This window comes from Podarcis erhardii (genome assembly GCF_964252035.2).
Source record: "Podarcis erhardii genome assembly, chromosome: 4".
NCBI classification, from domain to species: domain Eukaryota; kingdom Metazoa; phylum Chordata; class Lepidosauria; order Squamata; family Lacertidae; genus Podarcis; species Podarcis erhardii.
Genome location: NC_138508.1, coordinates 39,811,971 through 39,838,213, shown reverse-complemented (window position 1 = coordinate 39,838,213; position 26,243 = coordinate 39,811,971). Strand labels below are relative to the sequence as shown.

The 26,243-nt window shown below is 39.3% G+C and overlaps 1 protein-coding gene across 3 annotated transcripts; it reads right to left on the bottom strand.

The window, feature by feature from the left end:
• Positions 1–6,414: 6,414 nt before the first annotated feature.
• On the bottom strand, positions 6,415–25,933 carry ZNF654 (zinc finger protein 654). 3 transcript variants are annotated; one of them, XM_081859638.1, is made up of 9 exons: positions 25,737–25,933; positions 18,176–18,321; positions 15,686–15,767; positions 14,685–14,820; positions 13,230–13,432; positions 11,547–11,686; positions 11,029–11,170; positions 7,641–9,937; positions 6,415–7,026 (listed from the first exon to the last, which is right to left on the bottom strand). In XM_081859638.1, the coding sequence occupies exons 1-8, from the start codon at positions 25,866–25,868 to the stop codon at positions 7,649–7,651; spliced, it is 3,270 nt and encodes a 1,089-aa protein (XP_081715764.1). In that variant the 5' UTR covers positions 25,869–25,933; the 3' UTR covers positions 6,415–7,026; positions 7,641–7,648. The 3 variants fall into 3 exon arrangements, with proteins under 3 accessions (XP_081715764.1, XP_081715765.1, XP_081715766.1); XM_081859639.1 differs by having other exon boundaries at positions 6,415–7,048; positions 7,660–9,937; XM_081859640.1 differs by lacking the exon at positions 25,737–25,933 and having other exon boundaries at positions 15,686–15,764; positions 18,172–18,213.
• Between the last annotated feature and the right edge of the window lie 310 nt (positions 25,934–26,243).

The following is a 26,243-nucleotide window of genomic DNA, read 5'->3' as shown; positions in this document are numbered from 1 at the left end:
TCATAATGTTTTCTTTCAAGGCATTACATGCCGTGAACTTCATACCGGTGGTCCATAACTTTTCCCAGTCAGCAAACATAATGTTGTACCCTATGTCCTGTGCCCATTTTATCATAGCTGATTTGACCGTTTCATCCTGTGTATTCCATTTTAGCAGCAAGTTATACATTCTCGAAAGTGTCTTAGAGCTGGGTTCTAACAATTCTGTTTCTAACTTTGATTTTTCCACCTGGAATCCTAATTTTTTATCTGACTTAAAGGCTTCTTTAATCTGAGCATAATGTAGCCAATCTCGCACTTTCCCCTTTAGTTTCTCCATACTCTGCAACCTCCAGTTGTCTCCATCTTTTTCTATTATTTCCCAATATTTCGGCCATTTGGCCTCCATATTGAGTCTTTTCGGGGCCTTAGCCTCCATTGGTGATAACCACCTTGGGGTCTTGTTTTCCAATAAGTCCTTGTATTTTGACCAGACATTGAACACTGCTTTTCTGACAACATGATTCTTAAAAGCCTTGTGTATTTTAACCTTGTCATACCACAGATATGCATGCCAACCAAAAGCATTGTTAAATCCTTCCAAATCTAAAACATCAGTGTTTTCAAGAAGCAGCCAATCTTTCAACCAGCAGAAAGCTGCTGATTCATAGTAGAGCTTTAAGTCTGGCAGGGCAAAGCCCCCTCTTTCTTTAGCATCAGTTAGTATCTTAAACTTAATTCTGGGCTTTTTGCCCTGCCAGACAAATTTTGAGATATCTCTTTGCCACCTCCCAGAACACTCAATTTTATCCACAATCTGCAAGGTTTGAAACAAAAACAACATTTTTGGCAATACATTCATCTTAATAGCAGCAATGCGTCCTGACAAGGAAAGTTTCAGTCTTGACCAAACATCTAGATCCCTTTTAATTTCAGACCAACATTTTTCATAATTATCTTTAAATAAATTCATGTTCTTCGCTGTTATGTTTACCCCTAGGTATTTTACTTTTTTAACCACATTTAATTCTGTCTCTTTCTGAAACCTTTCTGATTCTGAAGAAGTCATTTTTTTTTCCAAAACCTTGGTTTTTTGCTTGTTAAGTTTGAATCCCGCCACCCGACCAAACTCATAAATCAGTTGCAATACCCTTTTAGTACTTAGCTCTGGCTCCTGTAAAGTCAATACTAGGTCATCTGCAAATGCTTTAAGTTTATACTGTTTCGCTCCGACCTGAATACCCTCCACCAACCGGTCTCCTCTAATCGTATTTAGAAGCACTTCCAGGACCGATATAAATAACAAGGGGGAAATAGGACAGCCTTGTCGTGTTCTTTTTTCAATTTTAAACTCTTCCGTCACCACATTGTTCACTATCAATTTTGCCTTCTGCTCCGAATAAATTGCCTCTATCCCATTCTCAAACCCCCGCCCCACTCCCATTCCTTCCAAATTTTTCTTCATAAACTTCCAAGAAATATTGTCAAAGGCCTTCTCCGCATCTATAAATATCAACACTGCTTTTGTATTAATGTTTGTTTGCAAGAGTTCCAAAATATCAATAATATTCCTTGTATTTGCAAACAAATGTCTACCTGGGAGAAAGCCTGCTTGGTCCTTATGAATCACTTCATTTAACACTTTTTTAAATCTACTTGCCAAAATAACTCTGCGATGTTTCAACCTTGTCACTGTGTTCCATTGCCACTTGGCATATTAGACCATATTTACTTTAGCAATATCATTTGCTTGATGGCCTTGATCATTTGCTTTGTATGGCTGCTATACAAAATGCAATGTTGTGAAGTCTAGAAGTTGTAAAGCAATTATGTATCTACTTGTCAAATATTTCCTAGGTAGAATCCCAGACACCATAAAAATCATCTTTAATAACAGACAATATTTTATTGAACAGTTCTATTTACAATACAAAAAGTTTAAAATGGAAACACTACTGTTGATTTATTGCAGTTTGATGGCTCAGTTTTAATTTGTATTCATATAAAATGCAAAATAAAATAATTTAACATTCAAGAAGGAAGCACAAATTTCCTTTCTTGGTGAATCTGTAATAGCTTTTACAAAGTAAGAGTCTCAAAATGCACACACTGCATTTAATCAAAGTGTTATACAGTACAAAATAAATAAAAAAACACCCCTTTTAAGTGTTTCATCTTACCCCTTGGTGTTAAACAAAGAGTATCGCCGAACCTTCTTGTTATACATGATCCGAACTATACAATTTATAGATGTTTAACGAATATGGCTAAATAACCAAAGTACCAGTGACCTTTCCCACAGATATCCTATTTCCAACTTTTTCTAGAAAACTGGTTGTAGAGGAAGGTTACCCAGAAAATAATACAGTTAGATTTTTACATATCCTTTAAAATGAACCAAATTTATATAGTAACAAACCTGTGAACGTCCTTTTTAAGTGTCTTTCAAATCCTAAAGAAACTGATCTGGAAAACACAGCCAACAGTTGGGTAGTTTAGAACCCTTTTAGGCACTAAGGGTTATTCTAAAGAATAAAGAACCACTGATAATCAGATATGTAACTGGGGGTCAGAATAAACAGAAATGCTTGAAAATAATAGTTTTCCCATATGATAGCATAGTTAGATACTGGGCATTCAATTAGAAAATATGGTCAGCCATGAAATCTGTATTTGTCACCCTAATTGGGGCAAGCGGAGATTGCCAATATTGCCACCAGCTGGTGAAACATAGAACACACAGCACTGTGATGATTTCTAGCCCTTAAATCGTAAGACAAGATAGTCATGAGTTCAGTAACACTTCCATGGCTGTGGGCATTCTTTTTCTCTTGACATTAGGGTAAGGAAGAGATGGAAAGGGACTAACACCTGTCACAGCACATTTCTCTGGGTAAACCCTTCACAACAACTATCTATTGTGCTGTCCCTTTTGGAGGTGGGGGGGGGCATAAACAGCTGGAGAAATACAGTCCTGCGGACAGATAGACAGATGGAACACCATCCATTAATAATTGTTCAATGGTTTTTCTTATTTCAGTTACTTAGAATGTAGACTATCCATATATAACAGCTTTAAGCACACGAAGTTCAAATATTTGCCCCTAGGTGTTTGCATCTCAATAAATGTATCACTGTGTTATCTGAATTAGCAAATCTCCACTATCCAACAATCCTTGGGCCAAAAATCTGAAACAAGGAAGACTGAACAGGATCACCGGGGGGGGGGGGGGGAGATCCGCCCCATATGGTCCCGGCAGCTACAGTCTTTGTACATCTAAAGCTGGTTCTATGTTAACAAGAAAAGGGATCCCAATTATTTCCCAGAACAATCAAGAAGTTACACCAGGGGCATGCAGGTGGTTGGTTGGTTGAAGTTTCCCATTCCCTGTATTAAGTTTAACAGTGGCAGCCTACAAACAGCCAAAACATAAGATTGGGTTTTATAACCTGAGCCCTAAATCAGAAAGTTATCCTGAGCTCTTTTGCTCTCTCAGCATTTTGCAGTTAGTGGGTTTGCTAAATTCTGGCCACTGTTTACGGTAAACTTATTCTTTAAAAGCCACACAGATTGAGTTTGCAATCTTGATTTTTAAGCATTCCTGTTTTAAGGTGCCTGAAATCCCAAATATTCAGATACCTGCCAGCAGACCCATCCTTTTTGCAATGCAATGGCATGCTGTCCTAGTATTAAAACATATCCAAAGCATTTGTGTGGTGGCATAGCAAAGAGATCAGATAATAACTGAGAAGTACTGGTATATTCATTTTAAAAATTTCTTTTTAAAATGGTTTGATGCAATAGGCAAAGTAAACTGAAAAGTAAACATTTAAGAGAAGGGTAATTTTTCTTTTTTACAAAATGTTTCCTACAGCTATTTTGACTGATTTTCTACACTTTAGAAAATAATTCATCAACTTCAAAAAGGAAATCATTCCTGAGGAAGCAAAATTTTGAATACCCAATATATGGTGATATACAGAAAATAAACACAATTTCAAACTAAAGAGGTGTCCAAGATTGTTGTCCATATCCAAAAAACAAAACAAAACAGCAGAGCAGATAAAGTATCACAGCTACAATATCCACATAAACTGGAGAGGGAAAGCACTGCAAAACCCAGTTGTCTTTTAAAGCAACTTGATTATATAGTGCATAATAATTTTATTTGTTTTAAGATACTCAGTGTGATGCCACTGAAGCAGGTTTTTGAACAGCACTAATACTCTTCCATTCAAATATAGCAATGTAACTAGAAATAAATAAAAAAGCCAATACACACAAGTCCAGGACTACCTGAATATGAATACTATTGAAAACTGAAAGTGTCATGGCCATTAGTCATGATGGCTATATACCACGTCCAGAATCAAAGACAATATGCTTCTGAATTACCAGCTGTTGAAAAACAACCTCTTGTGGACTCTTGCTATGTTCCTTGGTCATTATCTTAATTTTGACAGAAATCCACTGAATTAAATGCCATTTATGAGAACTTCCACTTTTAATATTCCAATGACAGGAAAAAATATTTACTAATCTAGTAATGGTATCAAGCAGATTCCAGCTAAATCACAGTTAAATTCCAAAATTTGTTAATGACTCCCATTTAATGTAAACTGCTAAACACTTACGGGTGCCAGGGTACACAGAAACAAAAAAAATGAATGTTATATTGGATCTCAAGTGGTAAAAAGCAGAGAACCCAGGTATGGCATTTGTGTAATGTGCTATGAGAGTTATTTCCATGCAAAGTAATATTTCATAATTTATACATAACAGAAATCTGCTATTATAATCTGGATTATATTGGGATTGAATTTTGCTATTTTAGTATAGTCTAGAGTAGCTTTGACAGTGGGCAGAATACAAACTAAGCCTTCTGCAAAATGGTTCCTTCAAAGACCTCTGATCCAGAGTTCCCACTGGCAGAAGGAAAAGTAGGCAATTGCTGCCAAGTTCAAGGTGTTGGTATTGACATACAAGTCCCTATGCAGCTCAGGACCAGGTTACTTGAGAAACTGCCTTATCTTACATACAGCCAGTAGATCAGAGTTCCTCCTACAACTTCCAAGGATTTCAGAAGCCTGCTCCACATTAACTCAGAGCAGAGCTCTTAATGTGGCTGCTTCTGTGAAATAGCATTCCTGTTGAGATATGACAGGTGGCCGCTATCTGCACTTACCAGAAACAGCTGAAGCCATTTTTGTTCCAGCAGGCTCTCCCAGCTGGGGCTTTGCCAAGAGGGTCCACTTGTTAGGGTTTTAGTATTGTCTTAACTGTATTTTCTGTTTTTGTGTTTTTAACTGCTTAAATTATTCTGTGTAAACCACTGAGATGGTGGTTTAGAAGGCAATTAATAAGTGTAGATTAAGTAATACCTATGGCTCAACAAAAATCTGGATCCAAGTCAATAACCTCAAATGCATGCAAAGGTTAAACACATACTTTGGTGTCCAATACACTAAATGATAGTTTTAGTGTACAAGCATGTTTGTACACTATAATTCCATCCTCTCCCCTCCCCCCCGCCGGTTGGCTAGATTTGATTATGGAGGTTTTGTTTTTAACACTGAAATACGCTTGTTTTATGGATGAGAAGAGGTAACTATGTGAACCTGATCAACAAGTTGAAATGCCTAAAACTGTGTTGATAACTCATACACCATCATTCAATGCTTTGAAACATACTCCACCCAAATAAATATCTCCAAAATATCTGTGGTTAGCAAAGTCTCTTGACATGTGACCTTTCATGAAATGGAAATTTGCATATTGATTTATTCAAGAAAATATTTGTTTGGATCTTATTTTGAATCTGAATGCTCTGTCTTTACATATACAATGTTATGAATGAGGTTGGTTAAAGCTTCACCTCTCAAGGCACAGTGCGAATTGTCCTTACAGGCATTCAGTTAGCTAAAGAAACAGTGAGTCCTAAAATTTTTACCACAAATTTTGTAAAGAAATACATTTCAATAATCTTTCAGAAAAAGCAACTGTTTCATAAAGATAATTATATCTTCCTATACTGATAACAATATGGGTATATTCGTTTAATTCCCTGCTCTTTCACCAAGAATGAAGTTATTTTGCCAAGTGCTTTTATTCCTAGGATTGACAATCTACTTTGAATCTTGTGGGACTCTAGAATAAATGTATCTTTTTAAAAAACAACAACCAAGTAGCTCATTTTATAGAGGAAACTGGTCTTTCATGATATCAACCGTACCAACATAATAACTATACTTTTAATAAAAAAATCATTTTATATTCCAGGTCAAGTTCAGCTGCCTTCAATAGCATATGCATTTACTTTTAAGCCTCAAACTGCATGTATCCAACACTGTACTTAAATAATTTTCACTTCGCCTGCGTTCTTTATAGATGTCATCTATGGGTCAGGTATTGAAAAAAAAAAAAAGGAAAGTTGGTGCATTTGAAAGAAGTTTAATTACTTGTGTTTTGAAATATTAGATTGAGACATGCTTCCATGTTTTATATGCCTTAACATTTTTACCAGGATATGGCCATGTTCTGATCTTCTGTTACATTCACAAGTTCTCTTTCCAAAGTACAGTACAATATAAGCCAAATGCCAATGCTAAGAATAATCAACCTCTACAAACAGATGAACTTTTAATTGACTGGGTTTTATGCATACGGACATTTAATAGAATGATTCAAAATAGTTGTTATAATATAGACAGGCTTCCTTTGACTGTGCACATCTGAAAGAGGCATGTACCACTTGTGTTTCTCCCTAGTTCCCACTCAGTATGTTACTGCACTTTGAACTTACTTACACTGGAACTTCATGTAGGACCTTGTGGCTTCTAGATTACTGGTACTTTGGGGGCTTTAACACAGTTTTTCTGGACTCAAATTCTGCAGTTCCTACAGTCACTTAGATCTGACCCAAGTGAGCAAGATCATGATTTTCTTTAGTAACATCAGACTTCTTTATAATTAAGGCCAACAGGGGAAAGACAACTGATGCAGAATATTGTAGTGCTCCACCACATCACTCTTCACTGAGAAATCTTCTCACAACATTTGATCAGGCACCTGTGAACAAATATTACATTATTATGTTTACAGTATACACAATACAGTATTCTCTATTCTTGTTTTATACTGGAATTCAGCTACTTAACAAGTACGGAATACGGTCTTTAAAAAAGCACTCAAACTAACTTGCTTGCCTATATTATACAGTGGTGCCCCGCAAGACGAATGCCTCACAAGACGGAAAACCCGCTAGACGAAAGGGTTTTCCATTTTGGAGGTGCTTCACAAGACGAATTTCCCTATGGGCTTGCTTCGCAAGACGAAAATGTCCTGCGAGTTTTTCTGACTCCCCCCCCCTTTTTTTCTGAGCCGCTAAGAGCTGCTAATAGCGCTAATCCGCTAATGGGCTTGCTTCGCAAGACGAAAAAACCGCTAGATGCAGAGACTCGCAGAACGGATTCTTTTCGTCTTGCGAGGCACCACTGTATTCTAAACCTGACAGCTTATATTCAATTGTTTCTTGCATCTATCTACCCTAACATTTTGGATTCATTTCTCCTTAAATGTACTGCACTCATTTTCAATATTTGTCTGGCACTTGCTTGTTTCCACTGTATCTTGTCTAATGCTTTTACAACTATACCTGGACCTAGTATTTCAAAACTTACTTTCATCATCTGAATCGAATCCAAAGAGTGTCCGACACTTCTTTTGTGCAAGGTGAAGCTCAAGTGCTTCTGAGTTACAGTAGGTGGTCAGGCATTTGCTGCATCTTAACCTTTCTGATTTGCTACTAGTTTTATCTTGTTCTGAATGGGTATCTACTTTTTCAGTCAAAGTTTTTCTACGTTTTGGCATGCTAATGTATCGCTCATCCAGGTAACTTGGTGGCAATGGTCTAACAAAAGGCTTTGTTGAAATTAAGCCATATGAAGTATTTTCTGTTATCAGATTTGGTTTGGAAGGCAACTGAGCAACACTGTTTGGTGGTGTATCAGGAGAGTTCTGTAAAACAGGCAGAACGGATCCATTTTCTGTCCTTGTTTTGTCTACCACACTTTCCGAATCAGTATCTAGGGATGCTGAAGAAGTCTGTTCCAGTTCACCATACCCATTGACTAGTTGGTCAGTAACATTACAGTTCTCTGAATTTGGCTCTACCGCAGGTATCTTTTGGTCTATCAAGTTCACCACTGTAGCAGTACCTTCACATGCATTTTCATTCCCATTCGGAATTACACTATTAATTTTCTTCTCACTCTGAATGTAAGTCTTTGGTTCTGTAGAATCTTTCCTCGCTTTCCATGTTGGAACTGGCAAGTCTATTACAGTCTCCTTTTTACTATTACTACTTTCTTTTTCCTGGATGCTACACTGGGATTCCAAAGTAGTATCTGAAAAAATGTTTTCATCAGCTTCTTCCGAAGGACCAGTTTTGTTGGAATAATGCTGAGCTTCATGCTCATACAGCAACGAAAGATCTTCAAAAAGTTTACCGCACTGTGCAAAGTTACACTGAGCTTTAAACTCACTGTGGCTTTTTATATGCTCTGCAAGTTCTGTGGATAGCTTAAATCTCTGATTACAGTTAAAGTGTAAACAAAAATAAACATTTGGATAAACATGCTGCTTTAGATGATCAATAAAATGTTGAGAATCAAAAAACTTTCTCTGACAGAAGCGACATTTTCCTTTATTAGACTTCATTATGTGTTCTTGCACCTTCAAATCAGAGGGGTGAGCTTTCCGGGCATGTTTATTCAGAAATCTTATCTTTTTAAAGACTCTAATACAGCCATTAGCAGGACACTTGAAGTTACCTGCTTGGTCCATAATGTCAAAGTCATTCTGAGGGCATAACACCCCATTTACTTTATGAAGTACAGGCAACTCTTTATTTAGGTTGCTATCACGTTCTGGAAATCCTCCCATGGTTTCTGGTTCAGGAGTATTATTTGAACAGCTATCACAACTACCATTTTCAATAATGGTACCCAGGCATCTATCATGATTTTCAGTTATATCAAATAGGAGTTCAGAATTCTGCATCTCCTGATTTGTATCCGATATGATGACAACCTCTACTTTGCTGTCTTTGCAGCTTTCCGACTTCCCATTTTCAGTTGTGACACCTGTATCGGCACAGTTTATTTCATTTACATTAGGGGTTTCCTGATCATGACAAGTAACAGCAAGGTGACGCCTTGTCATTTTCTTGATGTGATTCTTTAAGTGCTTGAGCATTATTCCTTTTTGCCTGAATTTCCTGCGACACATTACACAGGAAAAACTGCCTTTTTTCTGATGAGCTTGTGCATGCCTCACAATGTGACCACCAAGAAATTCCCTGTTACATAACACACAACGGTGCCTTGGTACATTGTGATCGACTTTAGATGAACTGAGAGTTATATGGTTTTTCTTGGAATTATCATGTGCTCCAGAAGGGCTATCATGCTCTAGTTCTGTATTGTTTTCATCAGCTATACAAGCTTGATCACCACGCAATCCTCGACGTGTCTTTGAAACATGTGCGGAAGAATGCCCTGGCGTAGTTTTATTCAAATCAACTGATGCTTTCTCCTTTAGCAGTGCTAAGCAGTTCTGCTTGATCATCAAGAAATTCCAGAACTCGGGATCAAAGAACAACCCCTTTTTCAAAATTGGAAGCAGCTCAAAACGCACACGATTTTGAACGGAACTGGTTTGATCATTGTACTCTTCATCCGCACATTTATACAGATGTTCAACTGTGCTATATGATTCCAAGGTGCGCTCAAGGAAAAAGACAGAAAGAGCACATATTCTGACAATCTCCAAGTCATTTGGCAAAAAGTGAGCAATGGTTTTATATATCAGACACTTCATTTTTGGATCATCACGGAGATCCAACTGGAGAGCACTTCCACATATCTCAACACAAATCTGCAGGCCTTCTTTGCCAACCTATGGAAAAGAAATGAGACAATGTAACTTATCAATGTTTTCAAAACCCAGAACACAAAGACAATCCAATTTACTGGGATCCTTCTACATCTCATAATATTCTACAGCTATTTACAGATTATAATATACTGAATGGAGCAGGCATGAACATCCCTGCCAAATATGTTGTTTAAAAAAAGCTTCTGTTTAGCCCCAAAATATTATTTTTGCCATGTTACGTTCTTAACCAACAGTTATTGTTTTCTATTACACCATGACTATTATATCAAGCCTTCAATTGGAGTAGTCTTACATCAGGGGAAGGGCCAATGAAGTTGTCTTCCTTGATATGAGCTAGACTGATGGCCTGAGGCTACAGCAGCCTCCTATATACTCGCACAACTGTTACAGATTTATAAAGGAGACCTCTGAAAGCACCAAGTTGCACCTCTGTATGTTAGAAGGAAGTCATACTTCTGGTTGTACTTTCATGATGATGTAAAAGTGAGGAAAAGACATATTTCCCTTATGGTGCAACACACAATCTTCAGATGCACATATAATGTATGCATCTTACTGAAGTATGCCTACATTATAGTGCAATGAAATGAGTAATAAAGTTATTGAATTAATACTTGATGGCATAAGTACCAATGGCAATATAGACAAGTAACACTGGGAAGATTATTTTTTAAAAAATGCATTTTTCTCAAATAAATTTACATAATGCAAAAAACTAACAAGCTAGATGCAATAAAAACAATCTTCAAAGTTTCTGTTTAAACACCACTTGATCTTATGTCCCTATACAGACAAATAACTACATGTTTCAATAGTGGCACTGTGTACATTTCTGCTGCTGCAAACTAAACCATGATTTCACAGTATGTTTTGGATCTTAACCAGGATTAAAATAGTGATTAGCATTAATTATGATTAAGAGTTATGTCTGCAATGCTCCTATCTCAGATGCAGCATCTATAAACAATTTCCTGACATTTAAACTAAAAGTTCTATTATGCAACTGTACTCTGTGTACAATAATTATTCATAGCAGTGGTGGAATCTAGTATTTTTTTTAAAAAAGAAGTTTGCAAGAAACAATAACTTACTTCATCCCTAATAACTTTCATGAAAGGGAATATAACTCTTATGTTTGTAGCTATCCTTAGGAGGTGGTAGCATTGCTCTACAAATACTTGTTTTGATGGATTAGATTTAAGCTGCAGTTTACTCCAAATAAAGATCAGCTCCCTATAAAACAGAAAGTGGTTTGTTAGCATGAAGCTCAAACAGCAATTCTGTAAGTGAAATATTTATAGAATAATTATGTTAAGAACACAGTAATTTACATATAACTCAGGATTATAAACGCAGACGCGCGTGCGTGCATGCGCACACACACACACACACAGAGAGAGAGAGAGAGAGAGAGAGAGAGAGAGAGAATATGCAGTATATCCCATCCTGTACGGGTATCTTCAACAGCAATTCAGAAAAGTGAAATCTTGACTATGTATTAGTTACAACTATAAGTTATACTTCTACTAGCCTTTAGTAGCAATATGAATCTACAACCTGCAGATATTATGTTACCATAACAGAATATGATGAGAGATAAAGTATTTACCATATGCAATACATCTCTCCCTTTTTGAGCTGTGGAATAAGGAATGATTCACAAAGGTACAAGGCTAAGGCAGTCTTCCCTTCCTTTGCAATGTTGCAGATGATTTCAGTGCCATTCTTGCAATCAGTCCTCAGCAAGTGCTATACAATCAAAATGAGATCCATTTGAGTAAGTCTGGTAACATTAATGCTCACCATTTAACAGTAATTGGAATCCTCAAACTGCTGCTACTAGAGCGATTGCTGTCAAATATGAATGCCAATTTTATTTTGGGTTAGGATTGGGAGTGTTGCCTAGATTTTTATTTTAGAATGGAAGTATATTAAGACAGTTTCTATACAACATTTATTTGACCCTTATAAGAAGCTAGTTTGGCAATTTGATTTCAGTAAAATGCATCCCAAAAACGCTCAGTAACAATGTTAAAAGGGATTTAAAAAATAACTTCATAATATTAACACATACAGAAACTTGTGATGGAAGTTTAGCAGTAAACTATAACTTGCTGTAAATTGATGTATTTTTATTCAACCCTATGTAAAACTATTGATTGTAACAGAATAAAAATTGCTACCTTATTAGTTTTGTAGCAGAGTGATTGAGAAAGATAGTATCAAGTATTATTTTAATTCCAGAAAAAATGACTAATGTATGCATGCCATCTGTGTATAAGATGACTATTTAGAGAATTGGAGACCATGTTTTAGATTCATCACTGCCTGCGGCATACATTTTTTCTGCATCAACACTTTCTGAACAAGGTCTAAACCACTGAGCCTCTTGGGATTGCCAATCGGAAGGTTGGCGGTTTGAATCCACGCAAGGGGTGAACTCCTGTTGTTCTGTCCCAGCTTCTGCCAACCTAGCAGTTCAAAAACATAGCAGTACGAGTAGATAAACAGGTACTACTGTGATGGGAAGGTAAATGGCATTTCCATGCACTCTGGCACTCGTCATGGTGTCCCGTTGCACCAGAAGCAGTTTAGTTATGCTGGCCACATAACACGGAAAGCTGTCTGCAGACAAACGCCAGCATCCTCAGCCTGAAGTGAGAGGTGGACTGCACCCCATAGTTGCATTTGACTGGACTTAACCATCCAGGTGTCCTTTACCTTTAACCTTACATACAGCATTTCAATAACTCGCAAGCAAAAGAAGACACTAGCTTTCAGCAGCATGGTTGTCAGTGTTGTAGGAAATTTAGTGCCACTGCTATGGGATTCTATTGAGAAGACCAACAATTAATACTGTTCCAGCCTAAAATGTTTTAAAACTGTTTTATGTTTTAAATAACATTAATTAACACTATAAACCGTTAAAATGCAATGCATTTTCTCTCACTCCCCCCCCCCCAGCACAATAAAACATGGATCTCATCAGGAACTGCTTGCAATTTTGTCCCATCAATTTCACCTCTCCATTTACTTCTATATGGCCTCCATCACACCAACTATGGACATCCAGTTCTGGAGTAGGGGTAGTACAATGCTAGCATTATGATGGAAACAGCTTCTATTGCTCTTCAGAAATTATATTCTGTACAAAGTTTGATATTTAGTGCAGGAATTTGATTTTAAAACATCCTTGTTTTACTATTTGTCTGCTTTGCTGTAATAGGAATTTTACAATTATCATCAAAACATTAAGCTATATTGTTAACCACAAAAATGTGTTGAACAGTACCTCCTGAAAAAGCTGGTCTTCCAGTGGTGACATATAAAGACACATGAAAAATGCTTGATGGAAGTAAAGGTCTTTACTAATATCTGGATGATTCATGCACGATTTGATTAGAGCCATTGCCTCTGGGATGCGTTCACAGGCAATAAGGTATCTGGCACGCAATTCAAAGAACAGTGGGTTTTCAGAGCTTAAATATTTGTTAACTGGTAAAAACAAATGGGAAAAAAACCAGTTAGATTACAAAAATCTTAAATTGCAACATAGGTTAAACAAAAAGTTCTATTTTATAAAGATGTAAGGTAAGAGCTTCTGTTAAAGTTAACAAATTATGCTAGGTCAACCTCCCAACAAATTGTTTTGGATATTTATGAATTGCATATGTTGTTGTGTACAGTGGTGCCTCGCAAGACGAAATTAATTCGTTCCGCGAGTCTCTTCATCTTGCGTTTTTTTTCGTGTTGCGAAGCACCCCTATTAGCGGCTTAGCGGCTATTAGCGGCTTAGAAAAGGGGGGGGGAGGGAAAAAACTCGCAAGACGTTTTCGTCTTGCGAAGCAAGCCCATAGGGAAATTCGTCTTGCGAAGCGCCTCGAAAAACGGAAAACCCTTTCGTCTAGCGAGTTTTTCGTCTTGCGAGGCATTCGTCTTGCGGGACACCACTGTAAATCTGGTTATATTATACTGTATTTTTACCTGTACTAAGTATGTTGGAGGCCTTTTTTTCTGTAACAAACTAACAAATTTAATTTTAAAAAATTTGGTAAAATATCTAGATTAATAATAGAATGAGGTCAGTTAGGTGTCAGCTACTTTAGAAATCAGTATAAAAATTCTTACATTAACAGGAAATATCATATCACCTCCACTGTTTAACTGTGACTGTTTAATGACAACTGTAAGCCTTTTACTACAATATTCTTCAATACAACTGCATTACAAACTCCTATACAAGCAAATGTTTCACAACTGACTGAGGGCAAGATTTGTATAGACAATTGGGGGAAATGCATGGAGTTGTTCTTTGAACTCTTTGCTCATCAGGAGCAATACACAGAAATTGAAAGCTCCACATGTATAAGCGGCCAATAGGGCAAGACTAGTGTGTTCATATTAAGAATTTACTTCATACACAGGCCATTTATTCCACCCAAGTGTCTTTTAATTTCCGTGGCAATTCATTTTATTCTGTTATGTGATTTTATGGGGTGTTCTTTTTTCTTTCTTTTCCATAACTGTCAGCTGCCCTGGGAATAATGATACAGCAGGGAGGAAGAGAAATTCCATTTTGGGGGAAAAATTAATGAAATTATAAATGTCAATTCTACCCCGCTATCCCCAGTATAAAATGAGTGACTGCCTGCAAATGAAGTTACTTAAAATTATAAGCAGATATCATGATTTAGGACATATCTCTGTGGTACTATTTTGGTCTATTTATGGAAAAAAAGCTTAGTACCCAACTCCTGAGAAACTGGCTTTGCTTTAAGGACAGCTTGTAATACAGGATCTTCCCAAGGCCCTCCATCTCTGATAATTCGAGTCACCAACTCCAAGTTAACGCTTCCGTATCTGCTCAAGAGGTTCTGACATTCCTAAAATGGATACAAATATTTCTTTAATACGTCAAGTGGGCTGAGCTTTGTTTGTCTTTTCATAAATAAATTGCATAATTTAATATAATTCCATATACACACAGGGTAAAATACATTCAAAGCATTAATTCTCGTTTAGCTTATGTCACGAGTTAAGGGCAACCTTTTCCGTTGTTTACATTTGTATTTTAAAAGTTTAAAATAAAATTTAAAAAAATGAAGATAACAGAGATATCTTGACTAGGTGGGAGGGAAGTCAGAGTGCTGGCCAGTAAGGTGTTCAGGTTACCCTTCTCAATGCACCTTGACTAGCTCTCTCAAGCTTTCCTTCCCCAACACCCCCAGCAGCACACAAATATATCACAGAGACTTCTGCAACATTCTCTCACTGCGTCACAGGGTGAAGGCTGAGATGGCAGTGGCAATGCTGGGAGGCAAGCCCAAAGTGCTCAGTGTTCTTGGTGAGTGAAAAGGCTACAAGAAAGACATCAGAGAATGGTATTGGCCTGGCAAAAAGCTGTGTGACTCTCAGGCTTATTTCCAATTGACAGCTCCCAGTAAGCACCTTGTCATTTAGCACTAAAAAGTTGTTTTCTACTTTCCCAGTGTGCCTGTGAGGACAAGACACTGTAAATGTGGGATCCAAAGTCACAGGCTGAAAAAAGTTGGCCATCCTTGTCCTAGGAAAGTTTAGCATAAAAAGCTAATCTTACTGATCTTATCATAAAATATTTACCAGTGATCTCATTTCTCAATTTTAAGGTTTTTTAAAGCAGGAGGCTACTTTTTTGCTTACTGAGTCTCTGTCACATACTCTTAAAACTGTAATAATAGCCTTTCCTCAAAGGTATGAACAATAAATCACCTGGATTGAGCCCAGCATATCTTTTAAAGGATCTTCATAGAATTCATCCTTTCCAAAGAACAGCAGCAATTCAAAAAAACTCCTAAAAATGAAAGCAATTAGGAATCAAAAACGAGGCAAAAAATGAAGACATATTTATTTCACAAGTTTTAAGTGCAGAATTTTAAACTAAGCACCAATGTGACACTGGCCCCTGTGGGCTTTATATCAAAGAAGCACCCTGAATTGCATCAGAACACATGAGGAAGCCACCGAAGATACTAGAGCACTAGCATATGTTCTCACTTATGTATCACAAAGATGAAACTTGTGTGACTGAGATAGGAAGGGACTGGGAACCTGTGGCTGTCCAGAAGCTCCTGAATTCCAACTCCTGCCAGCCAGCATGTTCAGTGGTTGCGGATAACAATAATTGTAGTTCAGCAGCATCTGGACGGCCACAGAATTCCCATTTCTGCTATGAAGTCAGCATTAATTCTGACTATCCCTTCCCTCGTATTGCACACAGCTTGCCAGTCCGTATTAATTCAGTCCTATCAGTAATCAACTTCATAATGGCTACGAAGTGGGCAATCCTCAAGACTGCGGAACCTAAGAGGAGAGAGAGCGAGTCAACTCCAGCTTCCTGGATAATGTAACCTAATGGTCGCAAATGCATGTGGTATTATGAGAAGCAACCCTTATAGGAATCTGCAAGGGAAGTTCCAAACATGTTTCACTATCCATTCTGGCCTTCCTGCCAAAAATACAAGTAACTTCTTGAACAATTTTACAAGCCTCTGCTAAGGCATTCGTGACACCAACAATACCTCAAACAAAAGTGCAGATTATTTTAGTCCACAGGCAAAATTTAAAGGCATAAATGAACACATCTGGAAGCCAAAATTCTTCCTCAAAACCAGGCACAGGCAAACTCGGCCCTCCAGATGTTCTGGGACTATAACTCCCACCATCCCTAGCTAACAGGACCAGTGGTCAAGGATGATGGGAATTCTAATCCCAAAACATCTGGAGGGCCGAGTTTGCCTATGCCTGCTCAAAACAAAATAAAAAAAATCCTTCCAGTAGCACCTTAAAGACTTAAAGACCTTAAAGACTTCCAGTAGCACCTTAAAGACCAACTAATACCAAGAACTAACTTAGTTGGTCTTTAAGGTGCTACTGGAAGGAATTTTTTTATTTTGTTTTGACTATGGCAGACCAACACGGCTACCTATCTGTAACTATGCCTGCTCAAAACCTTCAAGCTGGAGATTTCTGTGTAAATGCCAGGGTTATCTCTATCCCTATGCCACTTCAAAGTTGGGAGGAAGGCTGGCAGCTTGCTACATTCTTCAGAGAGCGGTGTCATACTTGCCGTGCTGAACAAAAGTACTAAAGCATCATTGTAAAAATACGGAAATCTAATTAAGGTATAGAACACTTAAAGAAACTACATCAATATTGACCAACTACAGATTTGAGCTTTTTAATGTGCAGTGCCTAAGGAAGAGACTGGTAATTCCAGCCAGCGACTAGCCAAGTGTCTCCTAGTCTTCACCAGCCAAGGAAAACCTCTCCCACACCCAGTACATACTCTGCACTGGCAGCTGATACTGGCTGATATGTATCAAAAAGAGACAAGATTGAGCTTTCAGTATTTCAAGACAGAGACTGTACGGGAACTTGTGACTCACAAGTCAAACTGAACACAACTATTATTTACAGAGGTGGCAGACGTGAGGCAGACAGGGGATTAAAAATAAAAGGTATTTCAATCTGATCACAGATTATTTTGATCATCATTTTTTTAAAAAATGCTTCAAAGCAGGTTTATCAAGTGCTTGAGCTGGTTTCCAATTTAAAATAAGCAAACATCCTAATATGGCATATCAACAATTAAGTTTCTTTTAAAAATAGTAATAACACCATCCCATCTAAAACTAGCTTTATGAAATGTTCAGCTCTGTTTCACGTCTTAAATTCACAAGGGAAAATCCACCCCCCCCTCCAAATCTATCATAGAGCTAGATTAATTAACATGTGGAAAATGAGAACTATCACCCAATAATATATATAGGCTAATCCCAGCCTTACATGTGAACACACAGGAGGATATTGTTAGTTACAAACTGAAACTTGTGAAATGGTTATGACAGCAACCATTGATTTTTGCAAGGGGGGGGGGATGAGAGATTAATCTTCTTCACAACACTTAACTCAGAAAATACACAGAGTTGTCATTGACTATGCATTTCTCAAGTGATAAATTATCCAGAAAATTAGGACAGAAATAGGAGAAACAAATATTTTGCTTTGACATGTTCTGCTGAAGTTGTTCTGTTTCTATCTTCCCAGGCATTTTTATTAACCAGTTGTACGGGTTTGCTGAGGCCTCAAACTATTCTTTATGGTTTCATTATATATTTTAGTTTAAGATATAGTTTAGCACTTTTACTTGTTCACAACATTGGAATCTTACAGGATGAAGAGTGAAATAATAATACTTACAAGGCTAAGCTACTCAGCACATACTGCACGTGCTCACAATCAGTTGGGAATGATACACAAGCAGATGTGAAACAACAGAGCGCTGTCTGAAGCACTTGAAGCTGTGGCAGAGGAACCTGCCATCTTCCAGCATAGTCTTCCACAACCTATTGGAAGGGGAAAAGGGAAAAAAGAGTACAAATTAAATATGGTCAAAATTAGAACAAACAGGAATCCTAACAAGTTGCAAAGCCATGGGGATCTCTTTTGTAATACAGTAGTACCTCGGGTTACATACGCTTCAGGTTACATACGCTTCAGGTTACAGACTTCGCTAACCCAGAAATAGTACCTCGGGTTAAGAACTTTGCTTCAGGATGAGAACAGAAATCGCGCGGAGGCGGCGCGGCAACAGCAGGGGGCCCCATTAGCTAAAGTGGTGCTTCAGGTTAAGAACAGTTTCAGGTTAAGAACGGACCTTCAGAACGAATTAAGTACGTAACCAGAGGTACCACTGTATTTGGCAAATGGGCAATCCACTGTCAGGGTCAATAAAATTGCTACCAAAATTTACAACAATTTGAGACAGGACAGGAACTCTGATAAAGAAGAACTAGATCTGAATGAAACTGAGGACTGCTAACACAGGCACAATATAAACAAGTGTGCCTACATACACAGAAAAACTACTGGGGCTAGGAGCCCAACAACTATTTGTCCTGACTTTTTTTACTTTTGGAATGTTTCATTACCCATCTCAGTGATGGGCTGGAATTCTTTCACCAAATAGCATTACTGTATTTATTTTTTAAATATGTATTTGATATAAACACACCTCATTGCATCCATCCTCTCCATAACATTCAGAAAGAGCTAACAAGCAAGATATAGCGAAGAAATAGAACATAAAGGGTAGTATGAAGAGAAAACAAAGCAAAAGAAGGAACGAAGAGTGAGAGGTAGACCACCACCAACCTAATGGATATGTGTGGGCTTCAATGCTGATCAAATATAATATTAACAAATTATCTTTTGAAAAACTGCACTTAGAAATCTCATTTACCTGTCGGCACCAATAAGGCCAAGTCTTAGGAAGGAATGGTTATTTGGGGCTCTTTGTTTTGAGCAAGCTGGTGTGTGCTCTTGCCAGGGAGAGGGAACAAAGGTGCTTGCAGGCATTTAGTAACAAGCAGTTCTTCCACACATCCTCCAACAAGACTGATGGACTAATAAAGACAGGAGGGGTGGTTAGAGGGGGGATGAGAATGAATACTTGAAGGGAGGGCAGTGGGGTGGCCTGCTAGGGATCATCAACATGAAGTGACCATCATTGCATAAGGCAACTCCTCCCATTCAGTTTTTACCGCTTTGAATATTTTACTACCAGGTCTAGTGATGAGGAGGGTATTCAGCATCAAGTACAACTTGTTCAAATAATATTTAAAGCAGTATTTAAATGAATATGCTGAGTGTGCCTTGCATTTGCAAACACAATGGAATATGCAACATATTAACTACAGAGGGGACAGAATCTGTGTTTGCATGTAGATTATGAGGTTGAATCAACTGTGTTCATTCATTTATTTTAATAAAAACATTAAATATGTTTGGTGGGCATAGAAAAGTTCAGCAGACATTTAAAGATTAAAGTCTGCTGAAACTTTACTGGCATTGCTTTCCATAGGAGAGGGCCAATAACATTAAAGGCTTGTTTTCTTGTTGCTGTCAAATGAGCCTTGCCAATGAAGCTTCACACAGTGAAGAGGTTGATTTATATCCCATTTCCATTTTTTCCCATAGGCTTTTTTGCTGGATAGGATTAAATTGATCCAAATCTGTTAGTAAAAATTAAGCATATATGTTTTTAACATAAATAGATGTCAAGCATGAGATGCATTTTCTCCAGAAACAACAATACTGCAGTAATTTATAATTCTTTTTAACATAGCCATATTAGCTGCAGCAGCTGTAATCCTAGTACGTTTCCGAGCACAATTCAAAGTGGTGGTGCTGACCTTTAAAGCCCTAAATGGCATCGGGCCCAGTATACCTGAAGGAGTGTCTCCACCCCCATCATTCAGGCCAGACACTGAGGTCCAACACCGAGGGCCTTCTGGTGGTTCCCTCACTGCAAGAAGCAAAGTTACAGGGAACCAGACAGAGGGCCTTCTCAGTAGTGGTGCCTGTCCTGTGGAACGCCCTCTCATCAGATGTCAAAGAAATTAACAACTACAGTCGTACCTCATGTTGCATCCACTTCAGGTTACATGTTTTCATGTTGCGTCCTGCGGCAACCAGGAAGTACCAGAATGGGTTACTTCCGGGTTTCGCCGCTCGCACATGCAAAGAAGCACTAAATAGTGCTGTGCACGGGCGCAGACGCGGCACTTTGGCTTGCGTCAGTTCCGTGTCACGGATGGGCCTCTGAAATGGATCCCGTCCGTAACACGAGGTTCCACTGTATCTGAGGATTAGAAGACATCTGAAGGCAGCCCTGTTTAGGGAAGTTTTTAATGTCTGATGTTTTAAAGTACTTTTAATCTTTTGTTGGAAGCCGCCCAGAGTGGCTGGGGAAACCCAGCCAGATGGGCAGGGTATAAATAATAGATCATTATTATTATTATTATCATCATCATCATCGTCATCATCATCAATGGGAATGGTTGAAATGACACTTGTTACCCCCACCAATATCACTTAGGAATTCGGATAGAAGAGAGATGATTTCATGATAACAGGTAGCAAACTACCAGGTACAGTGGTACATCTGGTTACAAACTTAATCCGTTCTGGAGGTCCGTTTGCAACCCAAAACCGTTCTTAACATGAGACGCACTTTCACTAATGGCACCTCCTGTTGCTGCTGCGCTGCCAGCGTGCGACTCCGCTTGCATCCTGGGGCAAAGTTCACAACCAGGAGCATCTACTTCCGGGTTAGCGGAAGCATTCGTAAGGAGGGTGGTACGTAACACAAGGTTCCACTGTATAAGTCAGCTGGCATCAGATACATATATACATAATTTTATTTGTATGCTGCCTTTCCATAGTTAAAACCATGCTCACGGGGGCTTACAACATAAAAAAACATAAAAAGTACACAATCAGATTAAACCATTTCCACATAAATCATAATATGATCTAAAATAAGGTACAAAAAAATATTAAAAACTGCAGCAAACCCACCCCCAACAAAACCCCTAAACCAGGCATGGCTAAACTTGGCCCTCCAGATGTTTTGGGACAACAACTCCCATCATCCCTAGCTAACAGGACCAGTAGTCAGGGATGATGAGGACTGTAGTCCCAAAACATCTGGAGGGCCAAGTTTGGCCATGCCTGCCCTAAACAACACCCCAACCCAAAAGTCTGCTCAGTAGCCTCAGGGCCCTGCCCTCCTAGGCTAGGTGGGAAAAGGCCTGCAAGGCAGAGAGCAGGTCTTGTAGGACTCGCAGCCAAGAAGGTCCAGCTGTTAAAGAACTAGCTGTTTTACTTGTAGCACATTATCTAAATATCAGCACCCAAAACCAGCTTACACTTCAACTGCATATCTTGAAGTAGTCCTTTGGTCACAGTGGTTTACCTGCCTGTAAAGAGCTGAAGGTTACCCTGTGACATTTCTAGCATAGTATACTATTTTTAAAAAGCTTAATGTTTTCTCTTTTATATTTCCTCACTCAGTATAGAATAGGCTAGATTTACTCAGATAAAATTTGCAATTCAAAGTTACTCTATTGCATATACACATAATTATATGCTATGGAGAAAATGTAAAAATACAAGGTATTTTGAACCAACAACAATAAGCAAGAGCAAAGATATTAAAGTTATGCTCTTACAGATTATCAGCCAGTTAAACAATGTATGAAGAAGTAGGAGAAATGTTTACAGCCAAGGTGGGGAACGTGTGGGCTTCCAGATGTGGCTGGAATCCAAATCCTACAAACCCGAGCTGGAATGGCCAATAGGGATGGTAGGATCTGTAGTCCAGCAACATCTGCAGAACTACTTGTTTTATGATTTACAAGTTTAACAATGAATGCACCTTTCACTATGAAAGCAAAGAACACATTGTAGCAGTATTTAAAAGTCAAGGAACACAGGAAGAAGCCAGTAGCCTAGTCCCATGATAGCTGCAGAGCAGGGGAAGCCCCTTTCTGTATGATCAGCATGGGAACACAAGATACTAACTAGCTTTTTATCAGTTATGCTAGTGAAAGACTTCTTTTTCTCCTCAGACAGCATGGAAACCAATAAGATTGGCTGAGGGGGAACAAAATTACATGCACACCTTCCTGGTGAGTTATTAAACACAAAGCTGTTTAAAATGCCCTTTTAACTCTTGGTCTTCAGAAGTTATGTAAAAGGTTCAGCATCTACTGAGAAATGAGACAAGCAGTGCAATTCTACCAAATCCCACTGTGTTCAGTAGGACTTGCTTATTGATAAGTATGCACAGGATTGCAGCCAGAATCTTGTATATGAAAACAGGATAGTATTGCTAAGATGCTGCAAAAATATAGTCAGCTCTCTAGCCAAAGGGAGTAGTTGATGAAAATAAGAAATCTTGTAAGTAGCAGCTAAGTTCACTATTCCTATAAAGGCCTACCTCAAATTTCAGAACTCAGAGCTTGCAAGGTAAATGAGCACCTGCCATAAAGTACTTACCATCAAGGAAATAATTTAGTAGAATAATATTAATCAGATTATGTTCATGTAAACTGAAATGCCCAAAGACTAAAACCCAGCTCCAAACTTGGATCCCAACATGTGTTATGCATATCCTCTACCTACAAACATTACTAACTGAACAGGTGTGTTACTCAACATCAAATTGCAAAATCAATGTCAAAGTTAGGAACACCCGTTGCTTACGCATAAACTAGTTATGACAACTAAATCCTCCAGTCCCATATGATAAGGAATAGGAATTGTAGCCATGAAAAAGCACAGCTTCCTTTAGCTCTGTTTCACTATTGCTTTCTTGTAATAACACTGTCTCCTTCTTCCAGTTTAAGGCATCAATTTTCTTAAGGTTTTTTTATATTAAAAAAAAAACTTGACTGCAAGGTACTGCTTGTCAATACACATATATGACCGTCAGACTCACACAAGTTAATAGCCATACACTTTTCCATATCAAGCACACAGCAATGTATGTGTTATTGGAATTTATTAAAATTGTCATTTTATGCTAGCTACTTTACCCTGAGCATTCAATTGTGGAAATTTATAGTAATAATTCAGTAACTTTGTATATCATTTTAAAACCACTCTACACCAGTCAAGAACATATTCACAGGGTTGTACACAATGAGTGCACAAATGAATTTACAACACTGCCTGGCCGAAGCAGCTAGCAAGGCCTTCCATACCTAAGCCTCCTCACACCAGAGACAGAGAAAAATACAGCTTACAAAACAAGACAGATCCTGTATGAGAAAAGAGCCAAGGAAACAGTGACAGTGGAAAGGCACAACACTGCCTGGTTTAAACAGAAAATGGAGGATATGGAGCCAATAAAAAAATAGAAAGGCAGGTTAAGTAGATTTCCATTCCAGCCCTAAACACACTGATTTGGAAGTCTAAATGTTTATCAATGAAGACTGTTTAAAACTGCAAGTTTTACCATGCCAACCAGATTTTTCACCAACTAACATAGCACTGTAAGTGTGGAATAGATGAACTCTCAGTGCATAGAATCTACGTGTTTGAAATAATGGGGAATGAGAGAGAAACAAAGACTGGGCCATTCACAGTCCTATTAAATCTAGTTTTTAAAAATAAAAAGCTATGAAGAAAGGATTACAGAAAGGATTCTTTAAAAGGTATCAGCACACAAGATGTAGCTAACTAGAGGTTTGCAAGTTAGTTTCTATCAGCAGTCTTCCTCCAAAGCATAGCATAGCATTTTATACACTGGCATTTTTTCTGTCTGCATACTATTAGGGAAGGGGAGAGAGAAGCACCTAGCATATAGTCACAGTTGTGCGCTTCTGCCTGTTCTTGTCACTACACCACAATCAAAAGTGCCTAACACAGGTTACAAAGCTATGGTGTTTACAATAATCTACTACTCAAGCATTTGATATACTATTTATATAAAATGCATGGCCAACATGAAATCAAAGCTATCTTCTGATTACCTTTGCATTAACAACCCAATATGAACATTAAAACTCAATGAGTTCACTTACTTCCAGGTAAGTGGGTAACAGGAGTCCATCCCAAATAATTTAAATACAAAATAATAGCAAAAATGGTTTTTTATTTGGCCACCAAGTCAATACATTGTCATCCAGTCAATTTTGAATTGCTGTTGCCTTATATACAGTACAAGCAACCTACAAAAAAGCAAACAATGTAGCAATGACATTTAGCTGTCATTTATCATCTTTAGGCTGTTGAAACTGCTTTAAAAATGTGTTCCAAACCTGGTAAATAGTTGAACAGCAAGTGTTTCAAAATTAGGCAAGTAATTCATTAGAACAATTGACTCCAGGAGGGGAAAAAAACCCTGATTGATTCCAAAGAGCATACACACCTGCAAGTAAGTTTCGCTAAATAGAGTGAACTTCACCTCAAGCACGCATTGCACAGGACTGTTAGTGTCATAAGATACCTTGTAGAAATAGCAGCCAAGCGATGTTTCAAATAATACAAGCCAAGCAGTTGATTAATAAAACAAGACCACTCAACCAACCTCCTCCTCTTCCTCCTCTTCCACAGGGAACAAAAGCCTTCAGGGACAGCTACCCCCTCCTAACAAACAGCACCAGCAACGCAAACTAGTTTGCCACCAGCCATTTTCCTCGGAGCGCATTTTTCTTTCTCCCGTGGCAAGGAAGCCTTATTATTATTATTAATATATTATTATTATTATTATTATTAAAATATAGGAAGGACACACCAGGAAAGACTTTCTCCGGAGGAGAACAAACCTATCTGTCGCCTCCTGCTCCTTTTTGCCTCACCACTTGCAAACAACTCGCCCCCCCTCCGCCAAGCTCTGACCTCCCGGGGACCCCCGCGCGCCACCCGGGCAACTAACTAACTGCCCGACGGGCGGGCGGGGAGAGACGCTCCCTCCCAGCACCCGCACCGCGACAGCGCCAGGAAGGGAGGGGGGGGGGATGAAAAGGTCAGGCCGAGCTCCACTGTTGACACCCCACACAAATCACTGTTCCCTCTCACAATAAAAGAAGGGAGGGCCAACCACGAGCTCGTGAACCTCGCTATTCCCGAGGGGAGAAACTGATCTGAGGGGAGACTAGAGGAATGGGAGAGAAAATGAAGGAGCTTCCCAAGCGCCCGGTCGTCGCCCGTGAGGGGTGGGGGTGGGGGGGGAGCGAAGAGGGGCCCAGAGAACGGCGCCTCGCTTTGGCCGAGAAAGGGGCCCTCAGCGTCGCCCCCTCCGGCACTTGGTCCGCCCCCGCGAAGCGCCTCCAAGAGAACCCCCCGCAGGGGACCCGCCGCCGAGCAGGTTTCCTCCCCGGCCGCCCCTGTCCTCCTGTCCGTCTCCCCAGCCCACCCCCACCCCACCCCGCAAGGTGTCAGCCTCCAGGGGGCGGGGCCAGCGCCTCACCTGGCAGAAGCGGGAGCAATAATACTGGCTGCTCAAGGCCGGGGACAAGCCGGTGGGAAGCCGCGGCCCGGCAATGGCCTCGAGTTCCTCGCCGAGCCTCTCTGACTCCTGATCGCTCTCGTCTTCCGCCATGCTGCTCCGGCCGCCCTGCGCGTACCGAGCTCCTCCAGCTCCCCTCCCCTCTGCTCCCGATCCGCCGGATGGCCCGCCCCCTGTCGCGGCGTTCCTCAATTCCGGCACCACCCCCCACAGGCCGTCCTTACTGGCGAGCTCGCTTGTCAATCAGCCGCCACGGGCCCCCGCAACCTCCGACCCTCCGGCCGTTTAATTTCGGCACAGCTCCGGCTCTCCGGCTCCTGATTGGGAAACGCGCCTCCCTATCCGCGGCTGAACTTTCAGACCCACATTTTGATTGGCGGGAGGCCCTATCGATCAACCCCCTCCCCCCCCGCCTAAGCTCCTCCTATGCCCTCGGCGATTGGGCCCGCATTTCATCCTTCAAAGTAA

Bases quoted from the DNA above. Each gene is read 5' to 3' on its own strand.
- ZNF654 (XM_081859638.1), bottom strand. From the start codon at position 25,868: ATGGCGGAAGACGAGAGCGATCAGGAGTCAGAGAGGCTCGGCGAGGAA. The intron at 14,821-15,685 runs GTGATTTATTGT...TATCCATTTTAG, and splicing joins ATATGCTGGGCTCAATCCAG to GAATGTCAGAACCTCTTGAG. The intron at 9,938-11,028 runs GTAAGTTATTGT...TCTTTTCCATAG, and splicing joins TGAAAGTTATTAGGGATGAA to GTTGGCAAAGAAGGCCTGCA.